This window comes from Vulpes lagopus, chromosome 7, assembly GCF_018345385.1.
Source record: "Vulpes lagopus strain Blue_001 chromosome 7, ASM1834538v1, whole genome shotgun sequence".
NCBI classification, from domain to species: domain Eukaryota; kingdom Metazoa; phylum Chordata; class Mammalia; order Carnivora; family Canidae; genus Vulpes; species Vulpes lagopus.
Window position 1 is genome coordinate 25181863 of NC_054830.1, and position 26768 is coordinate 25208630.

Sequence of the window (26768 nt, forward strand, 5' to 3'; positions counted from 1 at the left end):
TTACCTTGGGGGCATTAAGACTATGATAACAAAGTACAAGGAGAAAGAAAGCCTGATGTTCAGTTTCACTATGAAAACTGAATTTTTCTCAAGAAATTTTGAAAAGACACACCTTGTTGAGAGAAAGGAGATTTTCTAAAGTTCTTATATCATTATGTTCATTAATATATCAAGAATGGGGTTTGTGACCAAACTTGATCAAGGAGTGTATTTTAAGTCATTGGTAGAAAGAATTTAGAAGATGACCAAAGAGAATATATGCCAGTTTGAAAGAAGGAAGATCTAAATCTTCTGGCTCATTGCCATGAATTAAGTTGATGGAAAAGAGGGAAGGAGGAGGCAGGGATCAGACACCAAATGTCCTGTTTTCTCTCCTCTGGGCTAAAATCCTGAAGGGGGAACATGATAAATAAATAGCAGGAAGCTCCACTTTCTACTTTTGACTTCAGAGGAGACCTTGCTGACTATCTCCTTCAACCCTTCCATAACATGGGGCAGCTGCATCAGAATTAAAATGGTAGTGTGGAGGTGTAGCGTGGGAAGTCAGGAAAGAATCTGAATGCCTTGGCTTCTATGCTTCATGCCATGTGAGACATGTGGAAGTGAGCTAGGTTGAGAGCTCCCAAACCTGCTTTGGGGAGGGGACAAGATGTTCAAAGGAAGAATATCCCAGATAAAATTAATTTTATTTCTTTGATAAGTCTACTTCCCTGAAACCAATCAAAATCCCTACCTCTCTACAGGTACAGGTACCTTATTAGGAAAATATTTTCAATTGTGACAGCCTCATCAATTATTCTGTACTCTGAGATTATTCTAAATACATGCTACCATGTATTTTTGTCTGCCTTTTTATTTATATTTCCTGCTTCCCTCAGTAGAATTCTGCAAGCTACAGAGGGTAAAGCCACTGTTTCCTGGTCCTTTGCTAGCCATATTTACAAAATGCTTTTAACGATTCTCCATAAAAGATTCCCTACCTATGCATGGTGTTACTTCAATTGTCTATGCTCTGCCTCTTAAATCTACTGGATCTTCTAACTTCTGATGCTTTGAATCAAATTTTTAATCTGCCCCTTCACCCTTTAAGTTTTGAATTTTTCTTTGCTTCTGAAACTTTAGTTCTCTTTTGCCCCAAGGCTCTATAGGTACAGGTCATTCTGGCCAATTCATCCCTGTTCCCACAGCATTACCACTCACTACCACTAGCCAAGACCAGGTTATATCATACACAAGTATTCTCTTCATCTACTTGGTACTCAACATCTGATGTCTGTGCTGCAGCAAAATAAATTCTTTCTAGTCTCACTTTTAGAAACTTCTTAACTAGGCAATATATACATAGATTATAATTTCTAGGAATATTTCAATAGAAAATGAATGAGTTGATCCTCAAAATACCTTTGCAACTCTGTCATACACTTCCATAGCCATGATCCACTTACACAGACCCTCAGCTGCAGAAGAAGCTTTAGCAATCTTAGAAGCATCAAACTCAGGGTTTGTTAGGTATTCACCACGTATCTTCTGCATAACAGTCACCTATACAACAAACATTTTGATCTCAACATATATCATACAATCATAAGATGAAAAAAAATCATGCATAGTAAAATGTTACATTAAAAAGTTATGTTGTCTTTAAAAACCAAAGTCAGTACTTTGAGATAATTTTAAGATAAGCCTAATTGTAATAGAAACACAAGTCATATTTGTGAGCAAAAAATGCAGGATTACAGACTTTGAGAGAATAAATTTTTTCCAAAAAAATTAAAAGACCTTTGGAGATTGGAAAAATATGTAGAAACAAGTGGAAAGAACAATTAAACATTAATAAATAAATACAAATTTGGATGCAAAAGTGCATGATCATTTTTTATCTCACATACATCTGTGTTTCAGATTTATGGAACTGTTATAAGGTAGAGAAATGTTTCATGTTAATATTACACTAAAACAGTAATTCATTAAATGATTTTCAATAGTATGAAGGGGTGGTTTTATGCATTGTGAGAATTCATAATATAGTCAATAACATAACATTCCTGCATTATTTTAATCCTAAAAATTATTATTTAATGTTTTATATAATATTGTATCATGTTAAAGATCTTATACACCTTGGCAAAGTTATATGTATATAAAAAATCCAATGAAACTCACTGGAATGTTGTCTTTGTCATATTCTCTCAAATCTCTTAAGAAATTCATATCTCCCAGAAGCTTTTTGCTAGGTCCCCAGTAATCTAATATCTATAAATAAAATTTATGGAAACTTATTAGATGTATAATTAGAGATGCTCAGTATAAAATTTTCTTCCAGAAGCTTAAGGTATATTATCCAGAGAAATAATATACTTTAAAAATAACAATTTACATCTCTTTGGAAATAAAAAGACTCTTCTTCCCAAGAACATATTAAACATATCAAACATTTAAGATATGAACATAAACTTACATGTTAAATTCATTATAAAAATTATATATTGAAATGCAAATGATGCAGTTATTTCTCTTTAGGAAATACAAGAAAAGTAACTAGCATAAACACCATCAGAATTTCATATAAGAAAAATGTATTTTTATTATTTCCAGTTTTATTTTCCTTTACTCTTGATGCTTTCAAGCCAGAAAAGTAGTTCTATAGACTGAGTGTCCCCCAATTCCCCATCAAAATTCATATGTTGAAACCAATCCCCAGTGTAATGGTATTTGGAGAATGGGTCAAAGGGAGGTGATTGGTCATGAATGGGATTAGTGTCCTTATAAAAGAGACCTCCCTCCCACTTCTGCCTTGTGAGGACACTGCAAAAAGAAGGCCATCTAGAAACCAGGTAGTGGCCCTTCCACCTGACACTGAATCTACTAGAGCCTCGACCTTGGAATTCCCAGCCTCCAGAACTGTGAGAAATAGTAATTTATAATAGCAGCCCAAAGGGAGTATAAGACAGGCAGCAAACATTTTTCTTATAGATGACTCCCTCACCCAACTAGGCATCCCAGGTGAGAGAAAGAAGAAAAAGAAGACCAGGTTTACACATTGCTCTGCCAGTTACAGGATAAAGCACATGGTACTTGTGCTAGCAAAAACATTAGATAACTAGCCCAACATTTTTTTTCTAATTCCAGAAGCCTGATAGGTAGGGGTGTGTGTGTGTGTGTGTGTGTGTGTGTGTAAATGAGAATGACTTCTAAGATGAGAGCCTATTTATTTATTATCTCAGTAAAGGATAGAATGCACACACACACACATACACACACAAATTCCAATTCTCCAATTCAGGAATTCAAACCTACGTACTATAAAAGCCTGAAAAAAAAATAAGTCCATAAATTTAGTTTAGGATGGGTGCTATACCTTCCTTTTCAAGGAATATAGCCTTAAATAATAATTGTAATAACAACAGCTAACATTTATTGTGAACTTAACTCTTTATAAAGCTTTATATATAAGAGCTTTATATGTATTATCTATCTACATGTATAACCTATATGCATAAAATCTATATGTATAATTTAATCCTCACATTGACTTTATGAAGCAGGTACTATAATAATCCTCAAGTCCCACAGAAGTTAAACATCTTGCTCAAGGTCACACTGCTAGTGGGATAGGATTTCTGAATACAGAACACATACTTTTAACAACTCTGCTATACTGCTTAACTTAGAATTTTTTGAATGCTCAGAAATAACACTTATATGGTTATATATCACATTCTTGAGAATCTTAGCTGGAAGAAGCTCACATATTTCAGTGTCCATTCCATCCCACCCTGTGATAGCAGGTAACCTAAGCAGACAGAAAAAGAAATAGAAGCAACTGGAACCACATTTTTCTGATGCTATGCTGCCTTAGCTTTACTGTGGAAAACATGCATATAATGTTTTCCATAGTTTATTCTGAATCCATTCAATCTAGAAAACAATGTTTCTTCCTTGGACTGGATACTATTGACATTTAATAGACTCAGTCTGTACATTCATGAATATGATTTAAATCTTGTCTATTTATTACCTTGCCTCCAGTTCCTGAAGGATCCGAAATTTTTTCTGGTTTTATATCTTTCATAACACAAATAGCAGCCATAACTAATTTAACACCAGATGGAGGATTTTTCATTGATTTCACAATTGTAATGTCAGCTGGCTAAATTGAAAGAAAACAGATTATCTTCAGATTAGTTTATTTTTAAATAATGAGAATTTTAAAAATAGCTTTGGAGAACAATGAAGCATCGGTTTTCATTTGAAATTATAATTGTTTTGGGCTTTGCATAATTATGAAATGATTAATAAAAGAGAATTTAAGCTTAGCACAGATTAAGACCAATGATTTTCAAACATTTGGGAGTTCAAAGATCCTAATGAGAATATAATAACAACTGAATCCTCCAGAAAATAATACATTTTTGCACATATATAAAAAATTTGCATATAATCACATACCAAGCCCCTATACTGAACTCAGATTAAGAATCCTAATTTAGATAGACTAATTCTATATTTGCTAATATAGTAGTTTTATTTAAAAAAAAAAGAAAGTAGGGATCCCTGGGTGGTGCAGTGGTTTGGCGCTTGCCTTTGGCCCAGGGCGCGATCCTGGAGACCCGGGATCGAATCCCACATCAGGCTCCCGGTGCATGGAGCCTGCTTCTCCCTCTGCCTATGTCTCTGCCTCTCTCTCTCTCTGTGACTATCATAAATAAATAAAAATTAATAAAAAAAAATAAAAAATAAAAAAAAAGAAAGTAGAAGTAGATCCTAATTTAAACTTATTTTCTATAAAGGTATATATTGTTATGACAGACCTAATAGATTCACTTACTTATTATCTACTCCAATATCTTTCTGACATCCTTTGCAATTGCTGGAAAGCTAACAACTATATATCTTAGTGCCCCATAAGTTAGAGTTGTGTGTGGTCATTGGGTTCCACCATCAGATCACTTGAATAACACCAGAATTCTGAATGAATAAATTGGGATATGGGCAGGGTGTAATATATCTCATTTGCTGATATAGATTACAGTGAGTGTAGTATGGCTCTGTAGGATAGCTCTGCAGGCTTCTGACTCAGAGGATCATTCCTCTGGTAGACTATTTCCAATTTGGCTCTGTGAATCATTCCTGGCAGCTCAGCCTACAATCTATTTCTTCACAATAATTGTGAATAATAATTGTGCAATCCATTTACAAAATTCCTTAAAGAATCCTTGTCTGCTTATACAAAATAGAGTCAATTCTCTTCTCTGCAACTGAAGCCTACTTCATATAATATAGTATTTGATACCAGGAAGGGTACAAGCAACAAACTCTCAATGAGAGGGGAACCTAATATCAATGATCTGAACTGGTAAGGTTTGAAAGCATCAAGAATCCTCTAAGTTTCAGATGGAATGCTGAAAGTCCATGGTACATAGTGATAAATGGTTACTTAAACTAATGCTCATGGTCATTTAGAATGGAGTGCCTATTTAAAACAAGGCTTTGCCAGAATGAGTGGCTTTGTGATAAATGTCTAAGGAGAGAATGAAGAAAGACCACTGGGTAGGATGTGGCTTTTAAATGTGCCAGAGAACAAACAGGAAGAAAACAATAAGCTCAGTGTTTTAAATTCCTGGCTCACAGCACAGTGAAGGCACTAGGAAGTTTCTATAACTGCCCTAAAATAATATATATCTTATAACTAGAAGGCTGATGTATCTGAAAATCAGATAGAGTTTGCTCCCATTGGTTGTCAAATTTTGAGCTCACTGTCTTGTCAGGAATCTTACATAGATATTAGTAGGATGAGGAAAAGGGTAAAGAATGGGGTCTGAATATCCTGAACTGCCTTCTACACTAGGCCTTCCTAGTCAGCTGAAGCTGTCTCTTCTGCTCTGTTTGGTTAGATTGTTCTGGTCTTGCCTAAAGACTCTGTAAAAAGTCATATACAATGCAGTGTAATGCAGATAGCTGCCACCCACATCTGTATTGGAAATGATCTTTAAGTTTTTCTGTACAGGCACATCCAGAAGGCTTCAGTGAGGTAGCTAGCTCCACACTCATGCCTCCTGGTCCATGTAGAGGATCACTTTGGCCTCTTGGAGACCGTTTGTTCCATTCTCATTGGAATATCCTGATTGAAAACTATAAATAACATATGAACAGCAAAAATATAAGATGATGACATATTAGAGAGGAATGATGAAGAGGCAAGTTTCAGTTGACTGGACAAAAATGATATAACACCCTCCAGTGGAAAAGAATCATACCTTATGAACCAAGGATCTATTACTAGTTTGTTGATGAAACACATGGTAGCATACAAACACTTGCCTTGAGTGTATCCAGGGCAGACAGAGCTGCTTCCAAGGCTGGAATCGCCTCGGCTAGGTCACTCTCACACTCGTTTTTCAGAACTTGGGCTTCTTCAGCCTTGCCACTGGCTATTTCTTCATCTAATTTCACAAACTTTCTTTTTGCTTCCACTTGTGCAGATTCTATCTCAATAACCTAAAGAAATAAAAATAAATAAAACAGTTCTTCCAACATCCTACTGCTTTCTTCATCCTAGAAACAAGACAATGTTTAGAAATTAGGGAATCCAACAAATCATGTCAAAGAGCAGGAGGTCCCAGGACAAAATGAGAAATGCAAGTATATGCGACCTAACTGGATAATGGGCTTCTCATTTCCCTTCAAAATCAAAACAAATGGGGCTCCTGGGTGGCTCAGTAAGTTGGGCATCCAACTATTGATTTTGGTTCAGGTCATGGTCTTGGAGTCATGGGATTGATCCCTGTGTCAGGCTCCACACTCAGCACAGAGTCTACTTGGGATTCTCTCTCTATTCTCTCTCTCTCTCTCTCTCTCTCTCTCTCTTTCTCTCTTTCCCTCCCTCCCTCCCCCACTCTAAATAAATAAATAAAATCTTTTAAAACAAATCAACACAACTCACATGGGACTCAGTGAGATAACCATTTAGTAGAAAAGGGTAAGGTCCCTAAGATCTAGTAGTGGCAAAATAATTAAGGCATATTTTCAAGGCTAATTTTACATATTTCAATTGCTTTCTGACATTAATTCAAAAAAACTCAGGATACTCTACCTGCATCATATGTGCATTTTCAATTTTAGCTTCCTCCAATTTGGGCTGTAATTGGACAAGCTCCATTTTCATTTCTCCAACCTAAATAGACAGTTTGTCATTAAGTTTTCATAGCTACAAGAGCTGCAGAAGCTAAATGCAGAAAATTTAAAGTTAAAGGTATCATAAGGCATCACGGCCAGAAAAACCTTAACTTTTCCTTCCAGTTCTTTATGTGATAAACAAAACCATGAGGGCATGGCCAAGTATATGATAGAACAGTGAGAGAATGCAGTTATCAGGGAAGAACTGCAGATAGAAAGAAGGTGGCAACTTGAGGTGCCCCTATTATACTATGTGCATGGTATACAATGCATATGGATCACTCAAACCTGTGTTGCTTATACTGAACTAATGCTAATATGTATCACTAGCACTTGACTCATTAAAAATACACACATGCAATCTTATATTTAACCAGCTATTATGATAAAAAACAAAGAAAACTAAAAGGCAACCCAGGCTTATTGTATTTTCTCCAAATGTTGAAAACTTAAGAATATAGGGGCTCCGGGGTAGCTCATTCGGTTGAGCATTCAACTCTTGATCTCAGCTCAGGTCTTAATTTCAATATTGTGAGTTCAAGCCCCATATTGGGCTTCCCACAACAACAACAACAAACAAGAATAAAACAGGATAAGGACACCTGAATGGCTCAGTGGTTGAGTGTCTGCCCTCGGCTCAGGGTGTGATCCCAGGGTCCTGAGATCGAGTCCCACATTGGGCTCCCCATAGGAAGCCTGCTTCTCCCTCTGCCTATGTCTCTGCCTCTCTCTGTGTGTCTCTCATGAATAAATAAATAAAATCTTTTTTAAAAAAAGAATGAAACAGGATATATTTGAGTCTGTGTGGAACCTTAGTGAATTTCTCTAAAACTCACTTTACTCATCTGTAAAATGAGGATCATTAAAATGTCTACCTCCTGGAGTGGTTATGAGGAATAATTGAAGGAATGAGTATGAAGCACATAATACACAGTCTCTAGCGCATAATATAATCTTGATAAATTATAACTCTTGTTATTTATGATTTCTTATATTTCCCATAATGTATTACCATTTGAGCAGCTCATCAAATTTACCTGAGACTCAGCAAAAGCTAGTTTGTCAAGCCCATTCACATATCGCTGTTTTGCTTCCATGACAGCTTGTCGCCTCTTAGTCAAAAGCTGTCGAAATGAGGCAATAAGTTCAAGATAAGAAGTAGCAGTAACATAATTATGTCGTCCTAGCTCCTGCAAGAACCTAAGACAGAAAGATAACATATCTTACTCTAAGTAATTTGTTGCACAAAGTAAGAGGTGTATTCAGCACAGCATCAGCAACAAACCTATAAGAATAAAGGTTAATTTTATTTAGAAGTTGCTGCATATTTGACCTTTATAACATTCTAAGAATTCTGCACATAACCACATCCTAATTTCTTGTCTACAAAATATCAGATAGCAGAAGTGTGTTTAAAAAGCACAAATCACCAAAAATGGGTATCGTAGGTAAACAATAGCAAGATATAGGTCTTTTTACATGTTTCATAAGCCAGGAGGATCTAATGCTATACAGGGACCCAAGGTACTGTGAAGCTAGGGAAGTGGCATCACAGATAGGATATAGCAACTTCCATACAGTGCCCCAGTAGCAATGTTTGTTCTATGAGACTTGCCATCTTAACATTAGACCAGGGTTGGGCACTGGACACAGATGAGGCTAATCACATTTTGGAATAAATTTGGCAAAGGGAGGTGGAAAGAGCCAATCAGTCTGCCTAGACCTAAAATTGCAACAAGTAAACCTGAGAATTCAGAGGCAGTTTCCTCCATATCCATTGGGAAGTAGAAAACTCAGTCTGCCAAATACCATATGATCTCATTTGTATGTGAAACCTAAAAAAATAATAATAATTCATAGAAATGAAGAACAAATTGGAGGTTCCAGAGGCAGGGGGCAGGGTGGGGGAAAATTGGGTAAATGTGGTCAAAAGGTACACATTTCCAATGATGAGGTTAATAAGTTCTGGGAATGTAATGTAGCATGGTGACTATAGTTAATGATACTGTAGTGTGTATTTGAAACTTGTTAAGAGAGTAGATCTTAAAAGTTCTCACCACAAGAAAAAAATTGAGGTGATGTTAACTAAACTTAATAGAGTAATCACTTCACTATATATATATATATGATATATAAAGTTATGCTGTACATCTTAAATTTATGCAATGTTATATATCAATTATCTCTCAATTAAACTGGAAAAAGTCAAAGAAATACAAAAAAAGAAAGAGAAAGAAAATACAGTCTTCAAAGAAAGAGAAAGAAGCAGATTCCCAGAAAGAAACAGAGATGAGAAACAGAAAAAATGTTTCTGGATTTAGGATGACTTTCTAGCTCCTGTTTCCAGTCACATCTATGATCCAGCTATAATCTTTCCCTTAAGCTTTGTGAGACACCCCTGTATCTTTATAATAAATTCTCCCTTTTTCTTAAACCTAGGTCAAATAGTTTTCCAATACTTGCAAGCCTTGGTCCTAATTAAATGATCAGAAATATTTAGAAGACATAGAAATCCTTTTGAAATCTTGAGCTTTCACAAAAAAGAGACATGTTAAAACATAAGGCACTATTGTCATTCTAAAATTTATTAATACTAACCTTTCTGATAGATCCATAATGGTAGTGTGAAAGTGTTTGCAGATTGGAACTATCTCTCGTCTTTCAAACTCAGTAAGCTCCAGCGTTTCTAGGAATTTCACAGCTACAAGTTCAAGGGCATCTTCAGGCCATGGCTAAAAATAAAGAAAAACTTAAGAAGCCTATGATAAGAGTCCACCTGTGAGAGAAGAATTTGGGGTTGAAGAAATTAAAACCTTAATGGGAAAAACAGAATTGGGTGGGCTGAGGTCACGAGTACATCTGCAAAAGAGCTAATAAATATTTTTATACTAAAACTAAAGATAACACAATATAAAGGAAGGGTCAATGATATTTACATATCAAGGATATACTACACGGCTTTCCTAGACTCTTCCACTTGGACATCAAATAGATACCCCAAATTTAGCATGACAATGGCAAGGCTGCTAGCTGCCCACCTAATACCTACCATCTCTTTTCCCTTAGAACTCCAATTTTATTCTAGATAACAATATGCCCAGATAAATAAGACCACATTTCCTAGATTCCCTTGCAATTCACAGGAGATAAAGGCTCTTTAACCGGTCACATAGAGCTGGTGTGTGTCTTTTTTGTCCTAACTTTCTATTATTCTACCTCTGGCCTGGGACACAAATGTGAAAGTTGGAGCTCCAGCAGCCATTTTAGACCATAAGATGAATTTGAGGGTGCAAGCCACTTGCTAAAGCTAGTAATGAAAAAACCTTTGAGTCTGATGACTTTGTTAAGCCACAAAGCCCAGTCTATCTTCAGATTTTTTTCTATGAGAGAAAAAAACTTTATATGTTTAGGGTTTTTTTTTTTTTTAAGATTTATTTATTTGAGAGAGAGAGAAAAAAAAAACAACATGCAGAGGGTAGGCAGAGGGAGAGGGTGAGAGACTCTTAAGCACACTCCATGCTGAGTGCAGGGCCCAACATGAGGCTCAACCTCGGGACCCTGAGATTACGACATGAGCCAAAACCAAGAGTTGGACCCTCAACCAACCACACCACCCAGGTGCCCCTAGTTTGGGTCTCTGTTATTAGTAGTCCATCATAATTCCTAACTGTTAAAACATCCAGAGTTGAACTTTTAAGATTCTTCTGCCCAAATTTGCTTCTTTTCCAGTCTTCCCTGTGCCAGTGAAATGGTTCCTCTGCTTTTCCTAGAATATGCCAACTATGCTCCTGCATCTGGGCCTTGGGATGTGCTATTCCCTCTGACTAGAACCTTCCTTACTTGGATCTCCATATGGTTCTCCTTCACATCTCTGCACAAAGGCCAGCTTACTAGGAAGGTCTCCCCAGAGCACTCATTGTAACACACCATTCCCTCCCTCATTTCTCTTTTCCTTGTCCTAAGTTTTCTTCTTAGCACTTACCAAAACACAACATAAATTTTTTAAATTCATTTGTTCATCACCTGTCTCCCTGACCACTAATATGTAAAATCCATGAAATCAAGGACCTTTCTCATGCCATTCTCTTCAGTGCCTAAGACAGCACCTGTCAATAATTATCTAGAATATTTATTCAAGGAAATAATTTATGTTAAGTGAACAAATAATCTTTACTTGCTCATTATTTTCCAAATTTCATTTAGATTCAGCAAGATGCTTGTAATTATTTTCCTTTGTATCAGACAATATTCATTTTAATATCATTTTTTTTTTCAGTCTCTGGCCCTTCATCCTAGAAAAATTCAAACTTTTTTGACCAAGCACTCCAATAGTAAAGTTTAAAGCACACACTGCCAGGGTATACCTATCTACAAATATACTATATTCATGTTGTACTAACATATTTTTCAAACCTCAAAAGAGGGTTCTAACGGTGGCTCAGCAGTTGAGCATCTGCCTTTGACTCAGGGAGTGATCCCAGGGTCCGGGATCAAGTCCCACATCAGGCTCCTGCAGAAAGCCTGCTTCTCCCTCTGCCTATGTCTCTGCCTCTCTCTCTCTCTCTCTGTCTCTCATGAATAAATAAAATCTTTAAAAAATAAAAAAAATATTACCAAGATCATCAAATTTTTGTAAAATGCCAGAATAAGTGTCATATTAACTATACATCATTGAAAACACTACAAAGGTTTATATTTCTGTTCTGGGTGATTCGTTTTTTAATTATCCTGCTAATCGTGAAGGGTTTTTTGTTTTGTTTTTAATGCGGGGCTTGATCTTAGGAGCCTGAAGTCAAGGCATGAGCTGAGATCAAGAGTCAGATACTTAACCAATTGAACCACTCAGGTGCCCCTAATCATAAAGGTTTAATAACTATCTCTAGCAACTGAATATTTATGGCCAAAGCAACAGAAACCAGTCTTCACACAAAGGGGAATGTATCATCATATATAAGTCTTTCAGAGTTGCCTAATTTATTTTTTTTAAGATTTTATTTATTTATTCATGAGAGATACAGAGAGAGAGGGGGGGGCAGAGACACAGGCAGAGGGAGAAGCAGGATCCATGTAGGGAGCCTGATGTGGGACTCGATCCTAGGTTTCCAGGATCATACCCTAGGCTGAAGGTGGCGCTAAACTGCTAAGCCACCAGGGCTGCCCAGAGTTGCCTAATTTAGAAGCTCAGCCATGTCATCAGTAATCCAGTCTTTTCCATCCTTTTGCTTTCCCATTCTCAGTATACTTTATCCTGGGGCTGGTCCCATCATGGTGGCAAGAGGACTGCTGCAGCTATGAACCTTTTATCCTCAAGCAACAAGTTTGAGAGACAGAAAAGGCTCTTTTTCTACCATATAACTCTTCTTATAATGAAAAAACTTTTCCCCAAAGCTCCCAGTAGACTTGAACTCAGGACCCATTGGTAAAAAGCAGGTCATGAATAGGTTCATGCATAAACCAATCAATAGTAAAAGGTTACAAGAGCACCAATATTGACTTAGACCAAGCAGGAATCAATCCCTGTGACACATGGCTACATGGAAGGTGATTTCTCGGACCAAATCAGAGTTCTGTAGGCAAGGATAAAGAGGGTAGAGAATGGCTGTTGATAGGAAACCAATGGTCTCTCCAATGCCATGATAAGCTAATATTGCAAGGTATGATATACTCTGGGGATAAGGTTTATTGTTTAAAGTCAGTATAAATCCTTATTTTAAATAGCCTTCTTAAATTTGTTTTAACAGATATCATGTCATATCTAATTAAGGAATCATTGTTTTTGCCTCATGGCATGGCTGACATAAGCTCAAGCTAGGTTATGCTGGTTTATGCCATTCTCTTACACCCACTTATAACTGTATTATATTTTCAGTGTTCAGTTTATCACAGGGATCCCTCAGGGTACCTTACATCCTGTTTAGGACACATGGCTGACATATAAAATAGGTAAAGATGTCAATGTTAATACATATATAATATTTCACACAAAAATGAATATTCTGGGGCACTTGGGTGGCTCAGTCAGTTAAGCATTCAACTCTTGATCTCAGCTCAGGTCTTGGTCTCAGGATTATGAGTTCAAGTCCAGAGTTGGGCCCCACACCCCTACTTAAAAAAAAAAAAAAAGAATATTCCAGTAATTCCTTCCCTGATCGTCTGAATTGCTTTGGTACCCCCAGTAAGTACGCACCCTACTTTGAGACTATAGATCTAGCCAAAAAGTCAGTGTCGTCTTGACCTATGTAATACATAGTGGTTTACATTCACTTCCTGAGTTTCACAAACCCAAGTCCCAGACAATGCCATTAGCATCATTCTAACATAGATTCTATATCCCTACTGCTTCAGTGTAAAACCTTTATGCCTCTCTGTTATCAACTTAAACTCCCTTATTTATTTGCAATTCCCTGTTTCCTTTTTTAAAAAATTTTCTCTATGAATTATTTAGAATAGAAAGTCTCATGGTTATGACAAAGATATTCAGAAATAGTAAACTGTATTTATAAGATTTCACAAAAGAAAAATTTATGGTTGGACAGACTTTGGTTTTGGATTTTGGACACTTAATGGATATAATATTAGGATATGGCTTACATAAATCAAAGTTGTTTCACACAACTTTTATTCTTATGTAAACACTAAAACATCCACTAGCTGAAATATATGTGAAGCCCTCAAAAGAAAAAATTAGTTTTTCAAAAATACAATTGATAAATAGGTAAAAAAGAATAAAACATATTAGTACCAGAAATTTATTTTTATTTATTTTTTTAAAAGATTTTATTTATGAGAGACATACAGAAAGAGAGAGAGAGGCAGAGACACAGCAGAGGGAGAAGCAGTCTCTATGCAGGGAGCCTAATGTGGGACTAGATCCCTGGTCTCCAGGATCACACGCTGGAATGACGGTAGCGATAAACTGCTAAGCCACTGGGGCTGCCTCAGAAATTTATTTTTAAAAGAAATTAGGGGCACCTGAGTGGCTTAGTCAGGTAAGTGTCCAACTCTTGGTTTGGGCTTAGGTCATGATATCACTGTTGTGAAATCAAGCCCAAGGTCAGGCTCTGAGTTCAGTGTGAAGTCTGTTTCAGATTCTCTCTCTCTCCCTACCCCTCTCCCCACACCCCACCCCCACTTACATACTCTCTCACTCTCTCTAAAATAAATGAATAGGGGATCCCTGAGTGGCTCAGTGGGTTAGCGCCTGGCTTTGGCCCAGGGCGCGATCCTGGAGTCCCAGGATCGAGTCCCAAGTCGGGCTCCCGGCATGGAGCCTGCTTCTCCCTCCTCCTGTGTCTCTGCCTCTCTCTCTGTCTATCATGAATAAATAAATAAATCTTTAAAAAATAAAAATAAATGAATAAGTAAAGTCTTTTTAAAAAAAGAAGTATAAAAGAAATTATAATCTACAGTCCATATTGTATTGAGCATAAAACAAATAGAAGGTACCATGAAATACTATTCTCAAGAGTATAACTACTTCATAGTCTTACGCAAGCAGTGGCAATTTGTTAAGTGAAGTGGCAACCTTCATCACTTGCTGCTGGCATGATTGAAATGGTCACTTTGCTGGTCTTCCTATTTCGTTTTGCCCTATTCCAAACCATCCATCATATAACTGCCAATGGTTTGGATTTTTCCTTTGAAATATATTAGCTAAATATATGTTAATGCCCCCACAGTGTCTTTGGTATAAAACCAAATTCATAGGCACATTTACAAATTTACTTACAACTTAGCACCTACCCAAAGCTCCGGCTTAACTCCTGCTATCCTCATTACCCATCTGCTACACCAAACTACCTATACCAAACTAATGTTTGGTCAAACATTATGTTGGGTGTTTCTATGAGGTGTCCTTTTGGATATGTTTAATATTTAAATCAATAGACTAAGTAAAGCAGGTTGCCTTCCCTAATGTGTATGGGCTCATAGAAGGCCTGAATAGAACAAAATTGCTGAATACTCTCACACCCCCAGGTAAGGGGAACTCCTTCTGCGTGACTGCCTTCAGGTTGGGATATCAGTTTCTTCCACCTTTGGACTCAGATGGAAACATTAGCTCTTCCGGGTTCAAAGCCTTCTGGCTTTCAGACTAGAATTTACACCATTAGTTTTCCTGGGTCTCCAGCTTGCTGGCTACAGATCTTCAAACTTGTTAACCTTCATTATCATGTGAGCCAATTATTTACAAAAAATATATGTATAGATATAGCTATCAATATGGACAGATACAGATCTACGTATATGTATTTTTACACACATATACATGTGGGTTTGTATATACATATATAACACATTCTATATATTCTATATATATATATATTCTATATATATAACACATTCTCTTGATTCTTTTTTTAAGATTATTTATTTATTTATTCATGATAGACACGGAGAGAGAGCCAGAGACATAGGCAGAGGAAGAAGCAGGCTCTTCATAGGGAGCCTGATGTGGGACTCGATTCAAGGGCAAGGGCAGACACCCAACTGCTGAGCCACCCAGGCATCCCCATTCTCTTGGTTCTTAATACACTCCTCCTTTATAGAATTAATTTTTCATACTTCAGGGATTCACTGTCCTAATAAGTAGAACTTTTGCACACCAAGATTATAGCTCTTTCATATAATTGTGAATGTTCATTAGCCAACTGCTTTTTCTATCTTCAAGTCTAGAGTATGAGTTCCTCCTGAGGATCATGCAGGCTTATCAGTCCCTGGCACCGAGACACACCTGTCATTAGAGTAGGTGGTCAAGAAACACGTGCTGAATGGATATTAATAGAGCTGGAGTAAGATTTCAGAAAATTCTAAGAGATTTAGTTGTCACCCGCCCCCCCACTGCTGCCCAAAATTACACACCTGGAACCAGTCAATGGTACAGCAATTGATGAGGGATGGGAACTGCCGCAAGCGATTTCTAAAGGCATCACCAATGGGGCTAAAGGCCACTACAACATGAAGATTATCTTTGCAGCGATTCACAAAGAAAGCAAACAGGGCCAAGGGACTGAGTTCACCATGCTTGTTGCCAGCCTGAGCTACAGGACGAACACCCTAGGGAATAACAGAACATAAAAACCTTGTGAACAAAAATAGACAAGCTGATGATAGGATTAGTAGACCCTGGAATATTAAGAATTTTTATTATTCTCCTTGTAAATATTCCAAAAATTTTTTCATATCAGTAGAATTTCTTTGATACAGTTTGTATTTAGAAGGCTTCTTCCAACTCCATAATTCTATAATTTGAAAACAAATATCTGCTAAGAATTTAACTTATAAAGATATTCACAGAAAGTTCACCACTATATGTGTGTGTATATAACATATAAAATTATAATTTAACATTGTTTATAAGAGGAAAAACAAACAGCCGAAGCATCCAGTAAAAAACATTACAAAACATCCATATGTTGTGATTTTATACAACCGTTAAAGGAGGCGCATCAATGTATGTGCTATGGCAAGATCAGTAGGATAAAATGAGAACAAATGTGCAAAGGTGTATATAATATGATTCTCTTTGTTAAATTAAAAAATACTTAGGCACATGTGTAAGTACATACACACCTTTTTATGGAAGCAATCACAGAAACTATTCATAATGGTGACTTTTGGTGAGATGGACTTAAGGGAGAGGGTGAGAGGGAGGCTGTCACTTTTAACTTTGGACATTTTTCTTGGTTTATTTCATTTTTTTTCATTTGGGGCATTTTTATGCTGTTTGAATTATCTCACTTTATTCTTATCACATTCACATATTTTTTAAATGTTAATACCATTGTCTGGTAATGAGATTATGGGGGCACTTTTAACTTTGTTTATCTCTATATGAGAGAGGCATCTTACACAAGGTTGGGCATCATGGCTCTGGAACCAAACTTCTTGAATCCAAATCTCAGCTTGCAGCTTATTACCTATGTGACGTTGGGAAAATTTTATTTAACCTCTCTGTAACTTAATGTCCTCATCTGTAAAATGGGGGAAAGAGTACCTACATCAGAGGGTTGTTGAAGGTTCAAATGAGTTATTACATGTGAACACTTAGAATAGTTCTTGTTGCATAGTTAAGTAACTATTAACTTTTATATGCTATCTTTCTCCTTATTCAGAGCACAAAAGATTTCATAGTCAATAAATTATCTTATAAATATATTTAAGAAGGTTTTTTAAAAGATTTTATTTATTTATTCAAGAAAGACACAGAGAGAGGCAGAGACACAGGCAGAGGGAGAAGCAGGCTCCCTGCAGAGAGCCTGATGTGGAACTTGATCCCAGGACCCCAGGATCATGACCCAAGCCAACAGACACTCAACCACTGAGCCAACCAGGAGCCCCAAGAAAGTTTTTTTTTTATAGCAGATATAGATATATGTACACACACATTACTATTGCTACTACAATGAATTGACTTCTAAAAGAATTCTCTATGATAGATATGTTCTGCTTTATGTGCTAGATATATTCATGGAAAATTATAAATGGACTCTGTATATGCATTATGATAGTAATTCCCAAATTATCACTATTATGATCAGTGTCAGTCTATGAAGTTATGTTCAGGTGGTCTACCTGCATTAAGTCTGAGTTAACTTTGGGACATGAGATAGAGAAAGATATGGTTGTAACTGTAGAACAAAAGTTCAAGAAATAGCCAGGTTAGTAATATAAGTATGAGGTTATTCACATAGAAATAATGGTTAATGCTGATAGAGAAAGATATGGTTGTAAGTGTAGAACAAACGTTCAAGAAATGGCCAGGTTAGTTATATAAGTATGAGGTTATTCACATAGAAATAATGGTTAATGCTTCTAAGTAGATGAGCTGTCTGTGGGAGAGTAATATCCACCTGCACACACATATACTTTGGGACAGGGATTGATTGAGAGAGTAGGAAAATGAACGCGCATGAAAATTTATAACAGCTTTATTTATAATTGCTCAAACCTGGAAGCTACCAAGATGTCCTCCAATCGGTGAATAGATAAATAAACTGCAATACTTTGAGTCAATGGAATATCATTCAGTGGTAAAAATAAATGAGCTATCAAGCCATTAAAAAGATACAGAAGAACCCTAAATGCATATTGTTGACTAAAAGAAGCCAATCAAAAAAAGCTACATACCATATGATGGCAACTATAGAACATTCTGGAAAAGCTAAAACTATGGAGACAATAAAAACAGCAAAGATTGCCAGGAGTTCAAGGGAGGAAGAGAGGCACAAACAGTTGGAACCCATGGCATTTTTATGTTAGGGAAACTATTCTGTGTGATACTTAACGGTGATACACATCAGTACTCATTTCTCCAAAACCCATAGAATGTACAACACAAAGAGTGAACCCTAATGTAAGCTGAAGAATAATGAATTATGTCAAATATGAATGAGCATTTTTTAAAGGAACTGAGAAAACATCACTAAATGTGTGATTAAGAAGTCACTGTTTTATTGGGAAAGACCCTGAAATAATTTAATTCTTCAAGGAAAGCAAATAGAGCAGTGGAAAAAGTAGTCTGGAAGCGGAATTCTTTTTTTTTAGATTTTATTTATTTATTCATGAGAGACAGAGAGAGAGAGAGAGGTAGAGACACAGGCAGAGGGAGAAGCAGGCTCCATGCAGGGAGCCTGATGTGGAACTCAATCCTGGGTCTCCAGGATCAGGCTCTGGGCTGAAGGCGGCGCTAAACCACTGAGCTACCTGGGCTGCCCCTGGAAGTGGAATTTTGAGGCTTGAATTCCATTGCTGAAATCAGAGACATGTGCTGAGTCTCTGAGAGGTGCCCTCTAAGCAGTGCCAAGTCCAAGCTATAGGGGCCAGTTACCAGGAGTGAGGAGGTTTAAGCTAAAATCTTTGTCAGAGGGATGAAATAAGCAAAGCGCAAGACATGACCTTCAAAGTGGAATGTCCAGGATAGTGCAGAATGTAGAAAGAAAATAATAGAGCTTCTTTCGTATTACCTTTCCTATTTTAAAAAAATTAGCATAAAACAAAGGTAAATAGGGTTACATTTCAGTACTCCTGAGTTCTGACAATGGCTATTTCCTTGTGGATAAATTAATATGGTCTTCCAAGACTTGAGTGGAATGTGAAAGAAAGAGTTCTTAAGACCACTATTGGATCATACTACAAAAAAATACTGAAGCAATGGAAAAATCTGGTAGCAAAGTGACAAGATGAAAAGATAAATAGCTAAAGTGAGCAGGAAAGCTTGGCAAAATTGAGAAAATCTTATTCCCCAAGGGTGACTATTTCTTGGATAGGAGTATAGGGGATGAATCTATCCTATGAATTAGGAGAATCACCATTTTTCAGCAGCATTGGCCACATCTTTGATATCACCTAGATAGAAGAGAGAACTTAGAATCTTTTCTTTATTCCTTTTCTCCTTCACCACTCCAGGCCACAAATTGGTTATGAACCATTTACTACAGGTGTTCTAAGTGCATGACACTTCATAAGGGCTTCATTTCACTTGATCTTCAGACCTCACAACAACCCTATGTAGGAGGAACTATGATGTATACACATTAGTTCCATTCCATACAAGAGAAAAGCAGGTACTTGAACTACTATGGCAAATCTATTTATTTTACTACAGATGCTATAACTGAAAACTGGAATGAAGCATCCAGCTATAAGTGATACATTCTGTGGGTAATAGTAGTTATGGCAATGAGAAAGAAAAATTACTAGCAGAGATCTTGTGTAGGAAGATATTAGAAATAGAGATAGAAAGACAAGACATCTAAAGGAGTTGGCACTTCACAATTGTATTTTTTTTATCAATTAAGTTGTAAAGCATGATTATCAGATATATCAGAATTGTTAAGACAGGAGTTTTCCTAAGTCTTTAAAAAATTTTTCTAACCAGTGGTAAACCGTAACAGCTAATCAAGCAACGTCTCAAAGTTATGTTTTCTTATATCACATGATCCTAAGATGTTATTTAAAATGTCTAATCAGTGCTCGGGGCCACCCCGGCCCTGGGTTGCCAGAAAACAAAAAAATAAAATAAAATGTCTAATCATTCATAAAACATGCTACATAAGATCAAACAGACGAAATTGGCATCATTACAAAGAAAGGAATTATAAACATTGTCTCATAACTATGGTAGAAATGATTTGAAGCTTACCAAAAAAGATGTATTAAAATAATATACTTTTAAGTTTTTAAGTACCAAAATCCTGTACACAAGCTATAATTGTCCTAAAAAATAGAGGAAAAGTTGCGAGATAAGAACATTCCTGTGCTGAAAACAGCACTCATTAAAAAGCATTTACCTCCATCACTTCCTGTTTTTCATCAGCAGCAAAAATGTTAGGTACTTCTCCGGTATTGAGCACACTGTCAATATCTTCTAGAAAAGCTTCCTCTTTAATCTGAGTGTCCGTGATAAGAAAGACTGTCTTCTGGCCCCTCATGCCCACATTCCTTAATAGAACCTTAAAATAAAAATGCATTAGTAAGCAGAATGTGGTGAACATGTGTTGTTTTTGCTTTCCCTTCCTTTTCCCTTCTTTTAGTAATGACATCTCAATTTTAGAGTGGTAGTTCTCTCCACTTCTGAGCGGGGCTATCATTCAAGGACTCTATATTTCCCATCCCCTGAGCAGGAGACCCCAACTGGTCAGAGTGTCCCAAGTATATATATATATATATATATATATATATATATATATATATATATATATACTTTGATTCAGAAGAGGGCATGATTTTAAGAAGACCCAATCAGTCTTGCTTCAGAGACCGAGATGGATTTGAAAACAGAAAGAATCTCTGTCATTCTGAGATGGATATAAAGGCCTGTAATCTAGAACTACTAGGTGCCAATTGTGTTGCCTCATGGAAGATGGAAGGAGTCTACTGGAGAAGGAACCAAATGGAGGAGAGCAGAGCCAGGAGATAGAGTATTACTGAGGGCTTAATTTGAGCTCCTAAATTCAGCCATGCCAAAGCCCTATTTCTTGACCATTCTGTCATGTAGGCCAATAACTCCGTATTTTCCTTAAGTTAGTTTGAGCTGCATTTTCTCTTGTGTCATGTTGTCAATTACAACCAAAGATTCTCAATTAATATAAAGATATGGACTCAGTGGCATGATGGAGTAGACTTGTTCAAGATGTTAGAACTAATTGTTAAAATTTCAGAATTTGTAAGTAGATTTTTAAACAGCATTAAAAATTAAATTATATGAACTTACAATTAAATAAATTATATTAACAACAAAAGTAACAAAACATAAGACTCATCACTTCCTATTATACTTACTATTATCTATTTTACGGAAGTTGTTTAAATCTATTGTATACAGTAACTACTACTTAATGGTGCTCAAACACATAACTCTTCTCAACTCTGTTTTCAGTGACATCATCCATGGCAGAAGTTTGAATAATCCATGGTAAGAGTTTTTATACCACAGAAATTGGCAAATGCTACTAATCAGAGGTTCTCCTGAACCCCCTGGACATTTGGTTATTAAACATATGCCAGTATTCCACTGGACGTATTTCAAGTGAAAACACATTACTACTCTGCAAATGATTTTTAAAATAAACTGTCTCTATTTCTAAGTGATATATTTTAAATAAATCATATCATTTAAATAAATGCTGAATTTTAATATTATACAAAACTGCTTTTTCCCATTAAAGCTATCCTCCAAAATGCAGGTTGTTGTGCTCCTAGAAATATTTTTCTATCATTACAATAAGTTTTCAAAGAAGTATTATATCTAATCATATCAGCTTTATTTCTATAGTGTCTTTTTTATAATTATCATATACAAATAAATAGATACAATATAAACAGACTTAACTTTTTGACATAAGCACTGTTACACTTAAAATTCATATGCAAACACAGAATGTATAAAACTATTTCTAAATAGGAAAAGAGAGGAAACATTTCCAAAATACTAGTTATATTCCAGGAATCTCACATACATTGTATAATTTAATCATAACAACTTATGAAATAGGAGGTACTATCTAAATTTTACAAGAAACTAGGGAGTGACATCAGTGAAATGACAGACTGGGAAGCTCCAGGTCCTCATTGTCCCATGAAGACACCAAATTAACAACGTACAGACCAAAATACTTTTGTAGAACTCTAGAAACAAGTTAAGGGGTACAGAACCTCCATAAATGCATAAAAAAGAGAATGAACAATGCAAAAAAGGTAAGAAAATTCATTGCATCTTTCTTACCCTAGCCCCTTCTCTCCTAGCATAGAGCAACACAATCAGGAGAATACCATCAATTCCTGGCTTTTCCCCTCACATAGAAGGAATAGAGCAGAACTGCTTTCAGCATTCTAGCTTGTCTAGGGGTGCCTGGGGGACAGATTTCTGTCTCACTTGACTCAGGGTACTGACAGGAACACTGCTTAGTTTTGATATGAGGTGGGGGCCACTGAGAACAGAGGCAAGTGACCTGGCACAATACAGCATCATCTGAAGTTCCACAGGAAGGTGCCAGGGGTAGCAAGATGTTAGGGGCAGAAGAATACAACAACAAAGATCAAAGCCAACAGATAATAAGAAACAGAAAATTAAGATAGCCCAAATCACTTGTATATATTAGAATATATAAAAGCTCATGCAAAATCCAAAAGAAGATGCAACCCCCAAAAAGTTCTGAGAAGTCTGATAATTGATGAAGATTCCCTCATGCATGAAGCCAGTCCATTGAGAGCGGATGGTTTATCAAGTGCTCAAAAATGAAAAGATCACAAGACATACAAAGAAACAGGGAAACATGGCTGAATCAAAGAACCAAAATAAACCCTAAAAAAAAAAAAAAAAAAAAAAAAACAGATCTAAGAACTACAAAGCAAGAAATTCAAAATAACTTTTAAAGATGCTCAAATGCTCAATAAGCTAAAAGAGAATACAGATAGACAACTAAAGGAAATCAGGAAAATAATGCATGGACAAAATGGGAATATCAACAGAAATACGAACTATTAAAAAATAAGACTCATGGGATATCAGTAAGTGTACTAATATTCACATTATGGGAGTATCAAAAGGAGACAAGAGGGGTAAAAGGCAGATAACTTACTTAAAGAAATAATGTCCCAAAACTTCTCAGATCTGAGGATAGAAATGAACAAATAAAGATGGAAATAGAAATTCAAGAAGCTCAACAAACTCCAAATAGAATAAATCCAAATAGACTCACACAACAAGACAGACATATATAATCAAACTGTTGAAAGTCAAAAATAAAGAGAGAACTTTGAAAGCAGAAAGAGAAAAACAGTGCCTCACATAGAAGGGAGCTTTCACAAGATTACCAGCATATGTCTTAGCAGAAATCTTGTAAGATTGTAAGCAGAAATCTTGTAAGCAAGAAGGGAATGGGATGACATATTTAAAGTGCTAAAAAGAAAAAAAATCTGTCCACCAGGAATACTGTATCTGGAAAAACTGTCCTTCAAAAATAAAGAAATTAAGAACTTCCCTAGTAGCTGAGGGAATTCATTACCACTAGATGTGTCCTTCAAGAAATGCTAAAGAGAGTCCTTCAAGTTAAAAATGAAAGGATGCTAGACAGCAACACGAAGCCATATGAAAGTAGAGTTTTCCAGTAAATAGATGGACAAATATAGAATTTGATATTATTGTGATTTTACTGTATAAATTCACTTTTAAATTTTTACATAGAACCTAGAATCTAAAAGCACAGAAAGCTTTACAAACCTTTATGTTAATGGGTACACAATCTATAAAGACATAATTTGTGACATCAATAGCATAAAGGGTAGCAGATATAAAGAAGTAGTTTTTGTATGTGATTATGGTTGTTATCAGTGTAAAATAGGTTGTCATTTCTTTAAGATGTCTTATCTACTCACAATTGTAACTCCCTCCCCCCAAAAAAATCTATATATACAAAAGGAAATGAGAAGAGAATCAAAGCATGTCACTACAAATAATCAACAAAACACAAAGGCAGGCAGTAAGAGAAGAAATGAAGGACAAAAAAACCTACAAACGTACAGAAAACAGGTAACAAAATGCCAGTAGTAAATTCTTCCCTATCAGCAATGACTTTAAACACAAATGGATTAAACTGTCCAATCAAAATACATAGTTTAGCTGAATGGATTTTAAAAATAGGATTCCATACGCAGCTTAGAAGAGACTCACTTTAGACCTATGGACACACGAGCTGAAAGTGAAAGGATGGAAAAGATGTTCCATGCAAACAGCAACCAAATGAAAGCAGGGTGACTATACTAATATCAGACAAAACAGTCTGAAAGCAGGGTGATTATACTAATATCAGACAAAACAGTCAGTAAGAAACTGTCATAAGTGACAAGAAACATAGGATGGTAAAAGGATTGATTCATTGGGAAATTGTAACAATCATAAATATTTATGCATCAAACAGCTGAGCTCCTAAAATATGAAGCAAACATTGACAGATTTGAAGGGAGAAATAGCAACACAACAGTAGGAGACTTCAATACTCTACTTTCAATAAGGGATAGAACAAGTAGACAAAAGATCAATAAGGAAATAGAGTATCTGAACAACACTGTAGGTCAATTGGCCCTCATGGATGTATATAGAACACTCCAACCAACAACAGCAGAATACACATTCTTCTCCAGTGCTTATAGAATATCCTCCAGGACAGATAATGTATTAGGCGACAATACAAGTCTTAATAAATTTAAGAAGATTGATATCAAATCAAGCATTTTTTAAAATCACCATGGAATAAAAATATAAATCAACAGCAGAAGTAAAATTGGAAACTCTAAAAATTCATGGCGTTTAAACAACAAACCCAAAACAACAGATCAAAGAAGAAATCACAAGGGAAATCAGATAATTTTTGGAAGTGAATAAAAATGAAGACTCAATATATCAAAACTTATTTAAAAATGCAGCTAAAGCAGTGTGAAGAGGAAGCTTACAGCTATAAACACTTACAATAAAAAAGGAAGATTAAAAAAAGAAGATCCCAAATCAACAACCTAATTTTTTTTTTCAACAACCTAATTTATGCCTTGTGGAACTTCAAAAAAGGAACAAATGTAAACTCAAAGCTAGCAGGAGGAAGGAAATAATATTAGAGCATAGGTAAACAAAAATAGAGAATTAAAAAATCAATAGAAAAAAATCAGTGGAACTTAGAGAAAATCAACAAATTAAAAAAAACTGACAAATTTTTTTAAAGGAAAATTCAAATAACTAAAATTAGAAATGAAGAAGGGGACATTACAACCCGTGCACAAAAATTAAAAAGGATTTCAAGAGAATGCTATTCACAATAATATGCCAACAAATTGTATAACTTAGAATAAATTCTTAAAAACAAATGAAGAGAGATCCCTGGATGGCTCAGCAGTTCAGCACCGCCTTCCGCCCAGAGCATAATCCTGGAGACCCGGAATCGAGTCCCACGTCAGGCTCCCTGTATGCAACCTGCTTCTCCCTCTGCCTCTCTCTGTGTGTCTCTCATGAATAAATAAATAAAATCTTTTTTAAAAAATGAAGAAACTAAAGTACCAAAAGATCTAGTAACATGCCCAAGATAACTACTGAATCATATGAAGTAGGAATTAAACCTGAGTTTGCCTAACTTTAAAGTCCATGTTTTTCTACTAAGGAAAGGTGCTTTCTAAATCTATTAGTTAATTTGGTAGTAAATGTATAAAAAACTTTCCTCTAAAGTGAGAGCAGAAAAAGACACACTCTAATTTTTCCTTCTATGTCTATGTAAACCTCTTTGATACCAGCTTAGATTCTACCATTTTCACCTGCAAGCAGTCAGTTGTCTATGCTAACTTTTAGGATGTAGAAATTTAGTATGTGAGGTGAGTACAAGCGAAAAAAAATCCAGCAATATCTCTCTATTATTCATTTTGGATTATCTCCCTTCTGGGTCATGCAGAACTCTAGTCATGTGGGGAAGAATCTCAGGTATGCACTCCACTATTCTATTGGTTACTGGGAAAGCAACATAGCTCCAAGGAAGGTATTAAGATTGGACAACATGATTAACATTGTCATTGCCAAGATTCATTTGAAACAGCCTGCTGGAAAACATACGTTTTTATGAAATAAGACCTCTGCATTGGAATAAAGATAAGAGAATCAGCAGCAACAGTGAATAAGACAAGTTATAAATCCTGCTCTGCTATGCATACCTTCCCTCGACTTCAGTTTCCTCATCAGTAAAACAGAGACAACCATCCCTGTCGCCCCGAATCATTGCATCTACAGAATGAGATCATGTATGTAAAGCACTTAGTGCTCAGCACACATAGTAACTGTTCTATGGATAACCGTGTCATCATCAACCATGTATTCAGCACACAGCTATTACAGGTTGGCTCTCTCTTCATAGCACTCATATTATTTTAGACACTAGGTTTCTTCATAATTTTACCTTCAGGGATCCCTGGGTGGCGCAGCGGTTTGGCGCCTGCCTTTGGCCCAGGGCGCGATCCTGGAGACCCGGGATCGAATCCCACATCGGGCTCCCGGTGCATGGAGCCTGCTTCTCCCTCTGCCTGTGTCTCTGCCTCTCTCTCTCTCTCTGTATGACTATCAT

General features: G+C 36.1%; 1 protein-coding gene across 1 annotated transcript in view; it reads right to left on the minus strand.

The window, feature by feature from the left end:
* The window catches only part of DNAH12 (dynein axonemal heavy chain 12), a 215192-nt gene that overhangs the window by 80326 nt on the left and 108098 nt on the right, over positions 1 to 26768 (minus strand). Inside the window, exons 44-52 of the mRNA XM_041762972.1 lie at positions 20466 to 20627; positions 16036 to 16230; positions 9775 to 9908; positions 8214 to 8376; positions 7094 to 7174; positions 6322 to 6498; positions 4019 to 4150; positions 2164 to 2253; positions 1402 to 1542 (exon numbers count right to left, since the gene is read on the minus strand). Of these exons, the coding sequence (XP_041618906.1) occupies positions 1402 to 1542; positions 2164 to 2253; positions 4019 to 4150; positions 6322 to 6498; positions 7094 to 7174; positions 8214 to 8376; positions 9775 to 9908; positions 16036 to 16230; positions 20466 to 20627 (1275 nt within the window). The remainder of the gene's footprint in view (positions 1 to 1401; positions 1543 to 2163; positions 2254 to 4018; positions 4151 to 6321; positions 6499 to 7093; positions 7175 to 8213; positions 8377 to 9774; positions 9909 to 16035; positions 16231 to 20465; positions 20628 to 26768) is intronic.